General features: G+C 50.3%; 2 protein-coding genes and 1 long non-coding RNA gene across 3 annotated transcripts in view; 2 read left to right on the forward strand and 1 right to left on the reverse strand.

The window, feature by feature from the left end:
- Positions 1–13783, forward strand: part of LOC310843361 (uncharacterized protein) — a 172562-nt gene that overhangs the window by 127648 nt on the left and 31131 nt on the right. The gene's annotated exons all lie outside the window — the stretch shown is intronic.
- LOC310843619 (olfactory receptor 51G2-like) lies at positions 4640–7801 on the forward strand. The gene is made up of 2 exons (XM_083737235.1): positions 4640–4686; positions 6784–7801. Exon 2 carries the CDS (start codon positions 6817–6819, stop codon positions 7798–7800), a length of 984 nt encoding a protein of 327 aa, XP_083593361.1. The 5' UTR covers positions 4640–4686; positions 6784–6816; the 3' UTR covers position 7801.
- On the reverse strand, positions 10960–12184 carry LOC310843976. Its single transcript, XR_014563844.1, has 2 exons — positions 12062–12184; positions 10960–11186 (listed from the first exon to the last, which is right to left on the reverse strand). It is a non-coding gene; the product is annotated as an uncharacterized lncRNA (long non-coding RNA).

Raw genomic sequence — 13783 nt, forward strand, 5'->3', positions numbered from 1 at the left:
AGCATATTGCCTGGCTGATATCTGGAGGATGAAGCTGCTCTTGAAGGCACATCTGGGTGCTTGCTAAGCTGGCACTCCCAGGCGGAGGTTTGACCCTTGGAGCCTTGGGGGGCCTGGCTGGCTTGCTCCATGGAGTTTACCTGGAATACTGTGTCCAGTTCTGGGCACCACAGTTCAAGAAGGACACTGACAAACTGGAACGTGTCCAGAGGAGGGCAACCAAAATGGTCCAAGGCCTGGAAACGATGCCTTATGAGGAACGGCTAAGGGAGCTGGGCATGTTTAGCCTGGAGAAGAGGAGGTTAAGGGGTGATATGATAGCCATGTTCAAATATATAAAAGGATGTCACATAGAGGAGGGAGAAAGGTTGTTTTCTGCTGCTCCAGAGAGGCGGACACGGAGCAATGGATCCAAACTACAAGAAAGAAGATTCCACCTAAATATTAGGAAGAACTTCCTGACAGTAAGAGCTGTTCAACAGTGGAATTTGCTGCCAAGGAGTGTGGTGGAGTCTCCTTCTTTGGAGGTCTTTAAGCAGAGGCTTGACAACCATATGTCAGGAGTGCTCTGATGGTGTTTCCTGCTTGGCAGGGGGTTGGACTCGGTGGCCCTTGTGGTCTCTTCCAACTCTATGATTCTATGATTCTATTCTATGGGCAGCTGCAGCTGGGCAGCCAGCATAGAAGCTGCTACTGCTGCTGCCAAGTCTGTAAAGAATGCCATGAAAAGATCCAGGCAAAGAAGTCGCTTCAGCTGGAGCTTTGCTTGCAAGGCTACTGCAAATAGCTGCTGTTGTGGATTGAATTCATGTATTTGCTTAATAAAAACATTTACATGCCACTAAAATATATTGTAGAAAATATATCAAAGCAGCTTACAACAGTGAAAAGGTAAAAATACAAAACTCATAGAATTTTCCAGGCAGAGGGCTGCACTTGAATGCTTCGTGTCTGAGGATGTTTTGCTTCGGTTTTCCCCATGAAAACCCACTCTGTAGCACTCAGTCGGAGCAAACGTCAGTTGGCATTTGTTCTGGTTGAGCTTAAATACTGTGCTTTTGCAGGGAAAACTTCAGAGCACAAATAGGGTGCCCAGAGCGTGCTTGGAAAGAGTGAAGTTAATTGTGGAGAAGCCTAGTTTCATGTCCTTCTTGTCCCCCAAATTGCTCAGGCAAACCTGCTTTATCATATTGCAAGAACATGGAAACTCCAGCGGGTGCAGAATGCCGCGGCAAGGATCCTGACAGGGTCCTTGTCACGGGATCACATTTATCCAGCTGCACTGGCTCCCGGGGGAGTACAGGGTCAGATTTAAGGTGCTGCTTTTGACCTTTAAAGCCCTATGTGGCCTAGGACCCACGTATGCGGCCTAGGACCCTCCTGATATGCCCCGCGGGGGACCTTAAGGTCCACAAATGACAACATTTTGGAGGTCCCAAGTTGGTTAGTTCGGTCTCAACTAGGGCCAGGGCCTTTTCATCACTGGCCCCGACCTGGTGGAGTGCTCTGTCACAAGAGACCAGGGGCCTGGGGTTCTGCCTGGCCTTTGGTTTATACTCAGTCTGACCCTTATGTTTCCCTCCCCTTATGCTTTTGATCTATGGGCCACTTTTAAAATGAGGCTGCATTTTAAATTGCATTTTAACCTGTATTTTAAATTGGTCCCCCCCCCCAATTATGTTTTTACTGTAATTTTACTGGTGTTAGCTGCCCTGAGCCCGGTTCTGGCCGGAGAGGGCGGGGTACAAATAAAATTTATTATTATTATTATTATATCAGTCCAAGCGGAGCCCTTCAAGTCCAGCCTCCTGTTCTCACAGTGGCCAACCAGATGCCCATTATGGGAAACCCGCAAGCAGGATCTGAGCACGAGAGGAACTCTCCCCTCCTGGGATTTCCAGTAAAGGACATTCAGATGCATTACTTCCTCCAACTGTGGATGCAGAGCGGAGCCGCCCTGGTTAGTCTCCTCCATGAATTCATCTAATTCTCTTTCAAAGCCATCTAGGCTGGCTTTGGGAGTGAGTTCCATAGTTTGACTATGCACTGCATGAAGAAGGGCTGTTTTTAATCTGTCAGTGGCGGACCATGGCGTCTCTCATTTCAGCGGTGCCCTCTGTGATCGCAAAATATGGCACTCCTGGCCTCTCGCCTTCCATTGGACTTCACAGTTGTGTCTCCTGCTGGGGCACCTAAGAAGCTGCCTCCGTGGTGCAACTGAAGAAGTCAAGCTCCCCTAGATCTGCCTTGGTGCCCGTCCTGCATTTCCCAACATCCAGCTTTGAGGACTGTCCGTCAGTGTTATGCTGTGAGCCCCGCCATTCTATGCTCAGGTTCTGTATAAGTATAGGTTGTAGCAGGAACCCCCCCACCCCAATCATTCTGTTTGTATAAACTTCACACACACACACACTCACACACTACATACGCCACATTTCTGTTATAAATTCATAGAAAATCAACCATACATCGGATTTGCACTGTTCCATTTTTATTTTACTCCATATGACAAGAACTAACAAAGGGGGGTGACTTAGTCCTGGTCAGCCATAATCCCTTCACTGTCTCAGCACATCCACAGGAGCTCTGCCCATGTCAACCCTGATGATCCCAGACAGAAGACAATCAAGATCACAAAGAACTTGCATATGGGAGTGGATTCAGCATGGACTGAAACAAAGGACAATGATCAGATCTTCCCTCAGGGGGCAGGAAACTGCAAACTCCCCTTTGTCTCCTGGAAGTGACTCATGGGGAGGGGGGAAGGGAGGAACCAGCCAGGTGACAAGACACTCAGGTTACCACCAACTCCTCCCTCAACCCCTCCTTTCTGTAATGTATGCATGATGTTTCTGGGGGTGGGCTTGATCTAGAGGAGGGGAATTTCAAAAGTTTTTATAAGACCTTGCACACTATTCTTCTGGGTCTTTCCTCTCTCCTGCAAGTGAGGGGAGCACCCTGTTGCAACAGTTCAATAAAGGCCAAGCCTACAGGCTGCTGTTTTGCTCCAAGTTATCCTGGTTGGTGTCTTTGTTTTGTCCAAGGGAGCCCTCGGATTTTTCCTGTAACAAGGTAAATCCCATATATCCTAAAGATGCAACAGTCTCAATTTGCCTTCATTCCAAGGAAACCAAATCCTAGCTAAGCGCTTGGAGATTGTGGTGGTGTGCAACAGTACAGTGGTACCTCGGGTTACAGAGGCTTCAGGTTACAGACGCTTCAGGTTACAGACTCCGCTAACCCAGAAATAGTACCTCGGGTTAAGAACTTTACTTCAGGATGAGAACAGAAATCATGTGGCGGCGGTGCAGCGGCAGCTAAAGTGGTACCTCAGGTTAAGAACAGTTTCAGGTTAAGAACGGACCTCCAGAACGAATCAAGTTCTTAACCTGAGGTACCACTGTATTTTCATGCTGTTTTATGGAGATCTGTTCAGCAGCTGGGCAAACCTTCACCGTGCTGGTGCCCTCCAGATTTTTCAGATCACAACTCCCAGCAGATGCAACCAACACAGCTGCCCAGAACATCTGGAGGGTGCCAGTTTGGGGAAGGCTGATATACATGACATGAAATCCAGGAACATGTCACAGTTCATTGTGCGGTGCATGTAAGGAGGGAGGCTGCACAGGTTACTGGCATTTTCTGGTGAATCACAAGAGTCAGAAACGGGCCTGTGAATGCAGCGAGGCAGCACCTGCCTGTGCCACCAAAGCCCTGTTGCTGCAAGAAGAGAAGATGAAGAGCTGATATGATGGCTGTCTTCAAATATCTGAAGAGCTACCCCACCTCCTGTTTAGTGCTTCCCTGATGACTGCTGATATGGTGTTGAGTGGATTTCTGTTTAACTTTTATATGTTGATATTATTTTATACTATTCGAAAGATTGTTGAATGTTACTTTTTTGATGGAGGTTGCCTATTTTAAAGTTATGTTTTATTATCACATTTTTGTATTGCATTCGATTGTTATAAGATGTACATTTTTTGTTTCTTCAGCTTGTAAACGGCCTTGAGTATTGTAAGATAGAAAGATGGTATACAAATTAAAAATGATGATGATGACTGAGGCTGTGTGCACATTGCTATAGGGTGGCAAGATCTCCGCAAGAGACAGTGGCAGGACTCGTGCCCCTTGAGCAACCTGAGCAGAAGAGAGGAATTCACCTGGTGGGGCTTGTGCGACATCTACTTTGACCCTCAGATTTCTACCTCCCATATTGCACAAAGTGCACCCTAGATTTTTTAGGAAACCCCTGGAGGGTTGCCTGGGAGAACAGGACTCTGGACTAGATGGGCCATTGGCCTGATCTTATGTTCTTATGAAGTTCCTCTGCTGCAGGAACATTGTTCCTTGTTGGTTTTCTCTGCTCTTTAATGTTTTATTCTTATTTTGAAATGTGTATTTGTGCATGAACATATTTATCTCCACATGTGCTTCTCATCTGGAGTGCACAGTTGCCCTGATTTTCAACATAAAATGGGTTCCTTGGAAAATCAGCCCGTTAAGAGACTGTGCTATTTTGCAGCTCAGAGCCACTCCCTAGAGTTTCAGTGGCCCTCCAGAGATCCTTCCTGTTGTAGATATACAACTGCCCTGAAGCATTTGCTCACCCCAGTCCACACACGAGGGATCGGGAGCAGAAAGCAGGAGAACCTCACAGCCACCACAGCCATCCAATGTGCTCTGGTAAGTGCTGGGATTTTATCTCTCCTCACCATGGGAAGACTGCAGTCTTGTAGGCATTTATTTATCTGGGAGCAGACCTCGCCAAACATAGGGCAACTTCCCTGTAAATGGTACATACCTGAAGGAGTGTCTCCAGCCCCATCATTCTGCCTGGACACTGAGGTCCAGTCCTGAGGGCCTTCTGGCAGTTCCCTCACTGTGAGAAGCCAAATTACAGGGAACCAGGCAGAGGATCTTCTCGTAGTGGCACCCGCCCTGTGGAACGCCCTCCCACCAGATGTCAAAGAGAAAAACAACCACCAGACTTTTAGAAGACATCTGAAGGCAGCTCTGTTTAGGGAAGCTTTTAATGTTTAATAGACTATCATATTTTACTGTTCTGTTGGAAGCCGCCCAGAGTAGCTGGAGAAACCCAGCCAGATGGGTGGGGTATAAATAATAAATTATTATTATGATTATTATTACATGCTGTCCCAATCTTGGAGTGGCAAAAGACTCTAGAGGCTCCAAGACCTTAGCCAGGTTCATTTTCCTTGGGATGAAGGTCAGCAGAGACCAGGGTATCTTTAGAAAAGAGGGTTTCATTTACTCTTATACACAACCTGACCATCGGAGGAAGGGGCTCACAGCCTCAACACCCCAAGCAGGTCTTGCTTCTCCAGCAGCCGCAGCTTCGGACCCAGCACAGAGGAAGCTGGTCTCTTTGTCTCCAGCTTCCAGCCACCTTTCAGCTCAACTCACCCACACCAAAATCTGGCTATTGTTCTCCTGCTGGGGGGGCGGGAGGGAAAGGCCCACCCATTCCTTCTATAGCACAGAGCAGCGTCTTCTGTTAGGCTTATTGTGATGCTTAACCAGCCAGCCAAATGCATCATCTAGACAAAGCAGCTGGTTTTGCAAGCTTGCTCTCACACATTCAACTCCCACCCCAATACAGGATCCCAAGAACTGGAAGGGACTCAGGGTGTCATCAAGACTGACCCCCACAACTCAGAACATAAGCATATGCAGGATTGCATTGCAAGTGGGTGTATTTGGGCAAAGAGCTTCAATGTAAAGCTTCTGCTCTGCCCCTGAGCTTCAACCTTTCTCTCTGCTGGCCAAGCTCCTATCCCCGCCTAGCCATGAAGCTCACTGGGTGGCCCAGGCCCCCTTACCTGCTTCAGGGCTGCTGAGAGGTCATCAAGTGGGGTGGGATTGGGGGGTTGGAAGCGGCAGTTGCATGGGGCTCTTTTGCTTTCTGACGAATCATATTCTGCCAGTGCCAGGTAGAGCCATTGTTGCTACCAACCCTTCAGAGTTTGCTCACCTGGACAGGTGGCCCCCATCAGATGGGTTGGCAAGGTTTTTCTCTCTAGGCAAACCCTGTGTCTGGCCTGGTTTAATCCAGAACCCGGTCTAAGGCTCAGAAGCTGGCTTTCACTCTGGAATATGTCTGGTGACAATGAAGAAGGGATTAGAATCATAAAGCCATAGAATGGTAGAGTGGAGAGGTACCCCAAGCGTCATCCAGGCCAGCCCCCCGCACTGCAGGAATCACAGCTCAAGAATCCTTGATGGGTGGCTGAAGTGAAGGCAGGAGGGAGGAGTTGGTAATGCAGGTGAACTGTGCACAAGCAAGCTGCCAGCTAGCTCTGCTGAGGCTCTTTTTATTAGCACAATATGCAAAACCAGTCAGATACATTTTGGACTGTGACCTTTACACATCTTCCAATCCCGAGATCGTGGGGTGGTACAAAGTTATTTTGGCACCTGTTTCCACCATATCACTTTCCCCCTGAACAGTGTATGAAGAAGGAGACAAAGGTCACAAACAGGGCACAGCAGACCACTAAGAGAGCAAAAGGTTAGATAGAGGGCATGATGTTCAGACAGCTGTGGTTTGTCTGTGGGTGGGTGTGTGCTCCACACTCAAAGGTCACGAGGTCAGACAGCTGTGGCTTGTCTGCGGGTGGAAGTGTGGTCCACACCTGGCTGCCATTCCTTCACGTGGCCACCCAACCTCTGCTTAAAAACCTCAAAGGAAGGAGATGTTAAGCATTAGTCATTGTCTGGAAAGCACATCGTCTGTGGTTCTGTGTATTTATTTGACCACAGGGTGATGTTGGTGTCCTAGCAGCTGGTTGGCCCATGATGCTCACCCTCAACGACAGCAAGTGCAGGCAGCCTACCTCCTTCCTTCTGGCAGGCATCTCTGGCCCTGGGGCTGGACCTCAGCCCTGGCTCTACGTCCCATTCTGCTTCATGTACCTTGTTGCACTTGTCGGCAACAGCCTGATCCTCGCCGTGATCAAGCTGCATCCAACACTTCATGAGCCCATGTACCTGTTCCTCTCCATGCTGTCCCTGGCAGACATCGGCCTGTCCATCTCCACCTTGCCAACGATGCTCCAGGTGTACGCCTTGGGCTCCAGGGAGGTGGCCGCTGACTCCTGCCTCACCCAGCTCTTCTTCATCCACACCTTCTCCATCCTGGAGTCCTCCGTCCTGCTGGCCATGGCCTTCGACCGCTATGTCGCGATACGGCACCCTCTGAGGTACGTCTCAATGTTGACCAGAGCATGGGTCGGTTGCATCGGTTTGGCCATCGTCATCCGGGGAGTTGGGCTGCACATCCCAGCCCCCATCCTCTTGAGGAGGTTGCCCTTCTGCGAAAGCCACCAGCTCTCTCACTCTTACTGCTTGCACCCGGACGTGATGAAGCTGGCCAGTGCTGACACCTCCCTCAACAGCAGCTACGGCCTCTTCGTCCTCCTCTCCACCCTGGGACTGGACTCCTTGCTCATCGTTGTCTCCTACACCTTGATCCTCAGAACCGTGCTGAGCATTGCCTCCTGGAAGGAGCGAGCCAAGGCCCTCAACACCTGCGTCTCCCACTTCTGTGCGGTCCTTCTCTTCTACACTCCCCTCATCAGCCTCTCCATGATCCACCGCTTCTGGAGGAAGGCTCCCCACCACACCCACATCTTTCTGTCCTACCTCCACTTTCTGGTCCCTCCGATGCTGAACCCTATCGTCTATGCCCTGAAAACCCAGCAGGTGCGTAAGGAGATAATCTGGGTGTTCCATCAAAGCACCCTGAGGAAGAGGGGGATGGAGCGGAGACGGAGGTGACTCCCTTGCAGTGCGTCAGTTTGGATGTGAAGGAATGGGTTTCTGTGTAGCAAGTTTAAAACTGACTCAACCCCCCCTTTGTTCTTTCAAAAGAGAGCACTTTTAAATGCATAAAACTTGAACTGTTGAGCAAAACCATAATAAGGACACAACTGCATAAACAGTTCTGTCCTTTATCAGGGCAGGCAAGGGATGGCCTTGGCTCTCCAGGGGGACAAAGAAAACACATCAGAACTTTATCTTATGTGCTGACAACAAAATACGCTGCATCAATAGGAGTATAGCATCTAGATCAAGGGAAGTAATAGTGCCACTGTATTCTGCTCTGGTCAGACCTCACCTGGAGTACTGTGTCCAGTTCTGGGCACCACAGTTCAAGAAGGACACTGACAAACTGGAACGTGTCCAGAGGAGGGCAACCCAAATGGTCAAAGGCCTGGAAATGATGCCTTATGAGGAACGGCTAAGGGAGCTGGGCATGTCTAGCCTGGAGAAGAGGAGGTTAAGGGGTGATATGATAGCCATGTTCAAATATATAAAAGGATGTCACATAGAGGAGGGAGAAAGGTTGTTTTCTGCTGCTCCAGAGAAGCGGACACGGAGCAATGGATCCAAACTACAAGAAAGAAGATTCTACCTAAACATTAGGAAGAACTTCCTGACAGTAAGAGCTGTTCGACAGTGGAATTTGCTGCCAAGGAGTGTGGTGGAGTCTCCTTCTTTGGAGGTCTTTAAGCAGAGGCTTGACAACCATATGTCAGGAGTGCTCTGATGGTGTTTCCTCCTTGGCAGGGGGTTGGACTCGATGGCCCTTGGGGTCTCTTCCAACTCTATGATTCTAGGATTCTATGATTCTACCCACAAGACCAATGTCCGGGGAAAACGCCAAAAGCGTGTTCCCGGAGATTATGACATCTTCCCAGATAAGAGTAGGAAGAGGAAGATCCTTTTATGTTTGAGAGTACCAGAGCAGAAACATATGTGATGTCAACCTGCGTATACAAGTTGACGTGGCTGGGGAAGGGGGAGAGGATGCCTGGAGGGTATATAAACTGCATGAAACCTGTCATTTCTTTGTACTTGCTGTGGACTCACCACGCAAGTGCCTTCTGCTATCCGGAGAGCAGAATAAACTCTTTCTTTGAAGCAACCTCGGTGTCATTTTGACTTCTTTCCTCCTGTCCCAGAGCAACGCAGACCCAATCGGTGAACTCCAATAAGGCTACAGATGGTCTGCAGTGGACCATTTCTACTTCCTTGGCTCACAGCATCTGACCGTGGCCCATCTGGTCCAGCAGCCTGTCCTCTCAGTGGCCAGCCAGATGTCTTCTCCCAGCCTATGGCCTTCCAGGAGAGGCTTGACCCCTCTCGGCTAACCTGTGCCATCTGGGCCAGAGGGTGTTTCAGGCAGAAGAGGGAACCACGAGGAAGGCAGAGACCAGGGATGCACGGCAGAACTTTATCTTGGGATGCTTTATGGAACAGAATTCATAAGCAGATAAACAAAATAAACATTTTCTTCTATGGTGGTCCTCCTAGTTCTTTCTATTTCTGCAGTTCAGAGGCAAGTGTGGATACTTTCGTAGCCAAAATAGTGCCCAAGAAAGAGGTACCAGCAGGTTCAGGGAGGGGTTAGGGTTAGGAGTGCAAAAAAAACACACACACACACACACCATCCAGAAGCCTTTACTTTATTCAACATATTGGTTCGTTCAGTGCTTTCTGTCCTGCCCATTCTGAAGCTAAGCTCATTACTTAGACTTGGTGTTGTTCTTATATTTATAAGAACATAAGAAGAGGCTGCAGGATCAGGCCAAAGGGGGCACATCTAGTTTAGCACCCTCTTCTCACCACGGCTGACCAGATGCCCCAGTGGGAAATCTGCAAGCGGGATTAGAGCAGAAGATTCTTCATGATTACTTTCTCTATGTTTTTAGTTGTTCTTATTATTACCCATAAGTCTCCTTTGGTCCCTGACATGGAAAACGGCAAGGTATAAGAAGAAGAAGAGGAGGAAGAGAAGAGTTTGGATTTGATATCCCGCTTTATCACTACCCAAAGGAGTCTCACAGCGGCTAACGTTCTCCTTTCCCTTCCTCCCCCACAACAAACACTCTGTGAGGTGAGTGGGGCTGAGAGACTTCAAGGAAGTGTGACTGGCCCTAGGTCACCCAGCAGCTGCAGGTGGAGGAGTGGGGAAGCGAACCCGGTTCCCCAGATTACGAGTCCACCGCTCTTGACCACTACACCACACTGGCTCTCAAAAAGACATTATTGGACGGCTGCAGATCATGTCCATTCTATACCCTCAGAAGGTTAGGGGAGACCTGCCCCATACCCCCATAGACCTCTGCCTGGGACCCCCAAAGGGTGACTTGCCGGGTTCGCTGCCCCCCTGGCGTTTTATTTTGCATCGCTTTGTTTGACATTCCAATGAAGGTGGTAAACTCCTTTGATGTTATTATGGGTGTGAAATATGTTGGCGGAGGTGTTTATTGGGTTGTATTTGTTTTCATTTGATTATGTGTTTTGTGTTTTTATATCGTAATTTCATCCTGTGAACCCACAAATTTAATGAAGAAATAAATGGATAAAACGAAATGAATTCCCCCCTCTCTCTGCCGATTAAGAGGCAGCTCCGTCCCCGACACCCATCTGGAAAGAGGCAGGGAGGGGCATTGCGGGGGGGGAGTGGCCCTTGGGGGGTCTCCCTGGGTGGCCATGTTGGTACCCCCACCCCTTATTCAGAGGGTTGGAATCCCGAGCAGGGGAAGGGTCCACATCCCCCTCTGAGTCTCTCACCCCCAATTTCTCCAGAGTAGGAATCACAGAGAGGGCAACTGGACAGAACTGGGTGGGGAGATGACGGGGGGGGGGAATTGGGGCATGGGGGGGTCAGTCCGGCAGGAGCTTTGAGGATGAAGGATTTGGGGAAACAGTGGGGGTCCCTGGCTCCGAAAAGCACTCCAGCTTCAGGGAGGGGGGCAAAGTGCCACAAAGTCCTGAACCCCCCCCCCCAGTGGTGCTCAATGTTTCCTCTTGAGTGACAGAGAAGCCCCCCCTTTTCCAGCCCCCCCAACTAACAGGAGGTGTTTCTACCCCCCACGCCCAGGCCAGTCCCCTCCCTCCGTCCCAGAGAAGGAGTCACAGGAAACCAGGTCAGATGCAGAGGGAGGATTTATTAGAGGGTCAAGCGTCACATGGGGGCTGGAAGGGGAGACCAGCAGGAGGCGGCCGCTTCTCCCTGGGGGTGTCTCAGTGGGACCGGCAGGCCAGCGCATGAGCCACCACCCCGACCAGCTTGTGGAAGGCATGATGGCAAGCAGGGGTGAATTTCTGTCCAAAGGGGGGGCTAGCAGGAGGGTGCTGAGGACCTCGCCCAGGAGCTGGAAGAGAAAAGGGAAGGTGACTCCTTCTGCCAGGGGGCCCATGTGTGGGACACCCTCTCCCCGCAACAGATCCCACAACAGATTCAACAGATTGAGACTGTATCCTGACAAGACAGAAGCACTGTTTAGGGTGGACTGGGGGCAAGTGGGTGGGTGTGGGGGGGACTCCCTGGTCCTGAATGGGGTAACTGTGCCCCTGAAGGACCAGGTGCAAAGCCTGGGAGTCATTTTGGACTCACAGCTGTCCATGGAGGCACAGGTCATTTCTGTTTCCAGGGCAGCTGTCTCCCAGCTCCATCTGGTCCACAGGATGAGACCCTACCTGCCCGCAGACTGTCTCACCAGAGTGGTGCATGCTCTAGTTATCTCCCGCTTGGACTACTGCAATGCCCCCCATGTGGGGCTACCTTTGAAGGTGACGCGGAAACTGCAACTAATCCAGAATGCGGCAGCTAGACTGGTGACTGGGAGTGGCTGCTAAGATCGCTGAGCACAATTCAAAGTTTTGGTGCTGACCTTGAAAGACCTAAAAGGCCTCAGCCCTGTATACCCAAAGGAGGGTCTCCACCCCCATTGTTCAGCCCAGACTCTGAGGTCCAGCTCCCTTCTGGCACTTCCCTAACTGTGAGAGGTGAGGTTACAGGGAACCAGGCAGAGGGCCTTCTTGGTAGTGGCCCCTGCCCTGTCGAATGCCCTCCCACCAGATGTCAAGGAAATAAAGAACTAACTGAAATCTGAAGGAAACCCTGTATCAGGAAATGTCTAATGTCTTACAATGTTTTATGTCCTGTGAGACACCCAGAGTGACACACACAGCACCCCCCAAGTCCCCCCCCACCAGGCAGCCCCTTGGGGCGGGGGAGCAGCCTCACCCTGAAGTTGAGGGGATCCACGTGGAGCTTGTCGCAGAGCATTTCACGCAGCTCGGAAAAAGCCTCCTTGACCTCGTGCAAAGAGGGCTGGAGCGGATCCTAATGAGAGGGCGGGCTGGGGAGGTTCCTGAAGAAAGAGAAAAGCCTCTCGTATAAGGGTTACATTGCTCAGCAATCTGCAGAGAAGGAACAAAGGAAGGAAGGAAGGAGAAAGGGAGAGGCATGGATGGTTATTATCCAAGTGGAAAGAGGAGCTCCTGCCCAACCTGCATAGAGAGGCAACCACCCCTGGCCTTACATGCGAATGGCTTCAACCTCATCAATGACGGTCACATCCCTATAGATGATGATCTGCATCTCGGTCATGATGGCTGGCTGTGGGCTGGGAGCTTCTCTCGGCTGCTGGAGAAAACCTTCTGGGCTGAGCTGGAGCTTCTTCCAGGGCTGGAGCCTTTTATACCCTGCGCCAAAGCTCCTCCTCCCAGATTTACAGAAGCCGACCTGGTTTCTGATTTGATGTAAGAATGTCCTGCTTTTCCTGAAGACATCCCTATTTTCCCCTGAGAAATCCTGGAGGGTATGGAGTAATGCCACGCCTGTGCCAAGGAGACAAGCAAGTATAAAGGCTTTAGAAGACATCTGAAGGCAGCCCCAAAGGAGCGTCTCCACCCCCATCGCTCAGCCAAGACACTGAGGTCCTCCTCCTCCGGTGATTCAGCTACAGGGTACCAGGCAAAGGGCCTTCTTAGCAGTGGCTCCCTCCCTGTGGAAAGACATCAGATGTCAACCTGGGTGGCCTGAAAGACGGACTAGGCAGATTCATGGAGGAGAAGCTATAGTGGCTCCTAGTCTGGCTGGCTTTTCTCTCCCTCCACCATCAGAGGCAGCGATGCTTCTGAATCCCACTTGCAGGAAACAGCATCAAGGGAGAGGCTCTGGGGCTCCAATCCTGCTTGCCCATTGGGGTCCAGGATCCTGGACTCGATGGGTCTCCTTTGGCCTGACCCAGAAGGCTCTGACTTTTCTCATTCCCAGTCTTAAGGAAACTTGGGAAATGGAGTTCTGTGAGGGAGCACTAGGAATTTCCAAGAGAACTTTCAACAGACATTCTAGACCTTCAAGTCCCTAGAATTCTGCAATATTCTCAAGCCAATAAAACTTGGTTGTGTGTCTTAGCCCAGACTGATTCAGGTGACCTTTCAAGGGGCGCAGAATCATCTTTCTCCTGAGAAATGCCTGCCTGTGGCCTCAACGTTTCTGGTTGTATGACTTTGGGTCACTTTAGAAGTCTTCAATTCTTTCGTCATTCCTGCCCCCTTTTGTACACCTGTTCTGCTTCAAAGCCCATATTCTGAGTGAAGCTCTTGCTCAGGGATGGCGAACCTGAGGTCTTCCGGATGTGGTCTGACTCTGCTTCCCATTGGCAGGCAGTGGGCTCCCAATCCTTGCCCTTGTTGAACCTCCCTGTCTTCCTACCCCTGCCGCTTCCAACTCTCCCTCTGCTGTTCTCTCCCCACGCTGTCAAACCTGAATGTGAGCTCCCTGGGGCAGAGTCCTGTCCTACATTCCAAGGGCCCTCAATTGATACATGGTGAAGTAATAATCATCATCTGTAAATGCACTTAATTATCCTCAGTGGGCTCAATTATCCTCAAGAAACACGTAATTGCATCTCTGTTTGCAATGCTTTCTTGGGCCTTGGTACAGATCAGGGCATGTGGC

This window comes from Podarcis gaigeae, assembly GCF_964106915.1.
Source record: "Podarcis gaigeae genome assembly, chromosome: 4".
In the NCBI taxonomy this organism is placed as follows: domain Eukaryota; kingdom Metazoa; phylum Chordata; class Lepidosauria; order Squamata; family Lacertidae; genus Podarcis; species Podarcis gaigeae.

Bases quoted from the DNA above. Each gene is read 5' to 3' on its own strand.
- LOC310843619 (XM_083737235.1), top strand. From the start codon at position 6,817: ATGATGCTCACCCTCAACGACAGCAAGTGCAGGCAGCCTACCTCCTTC.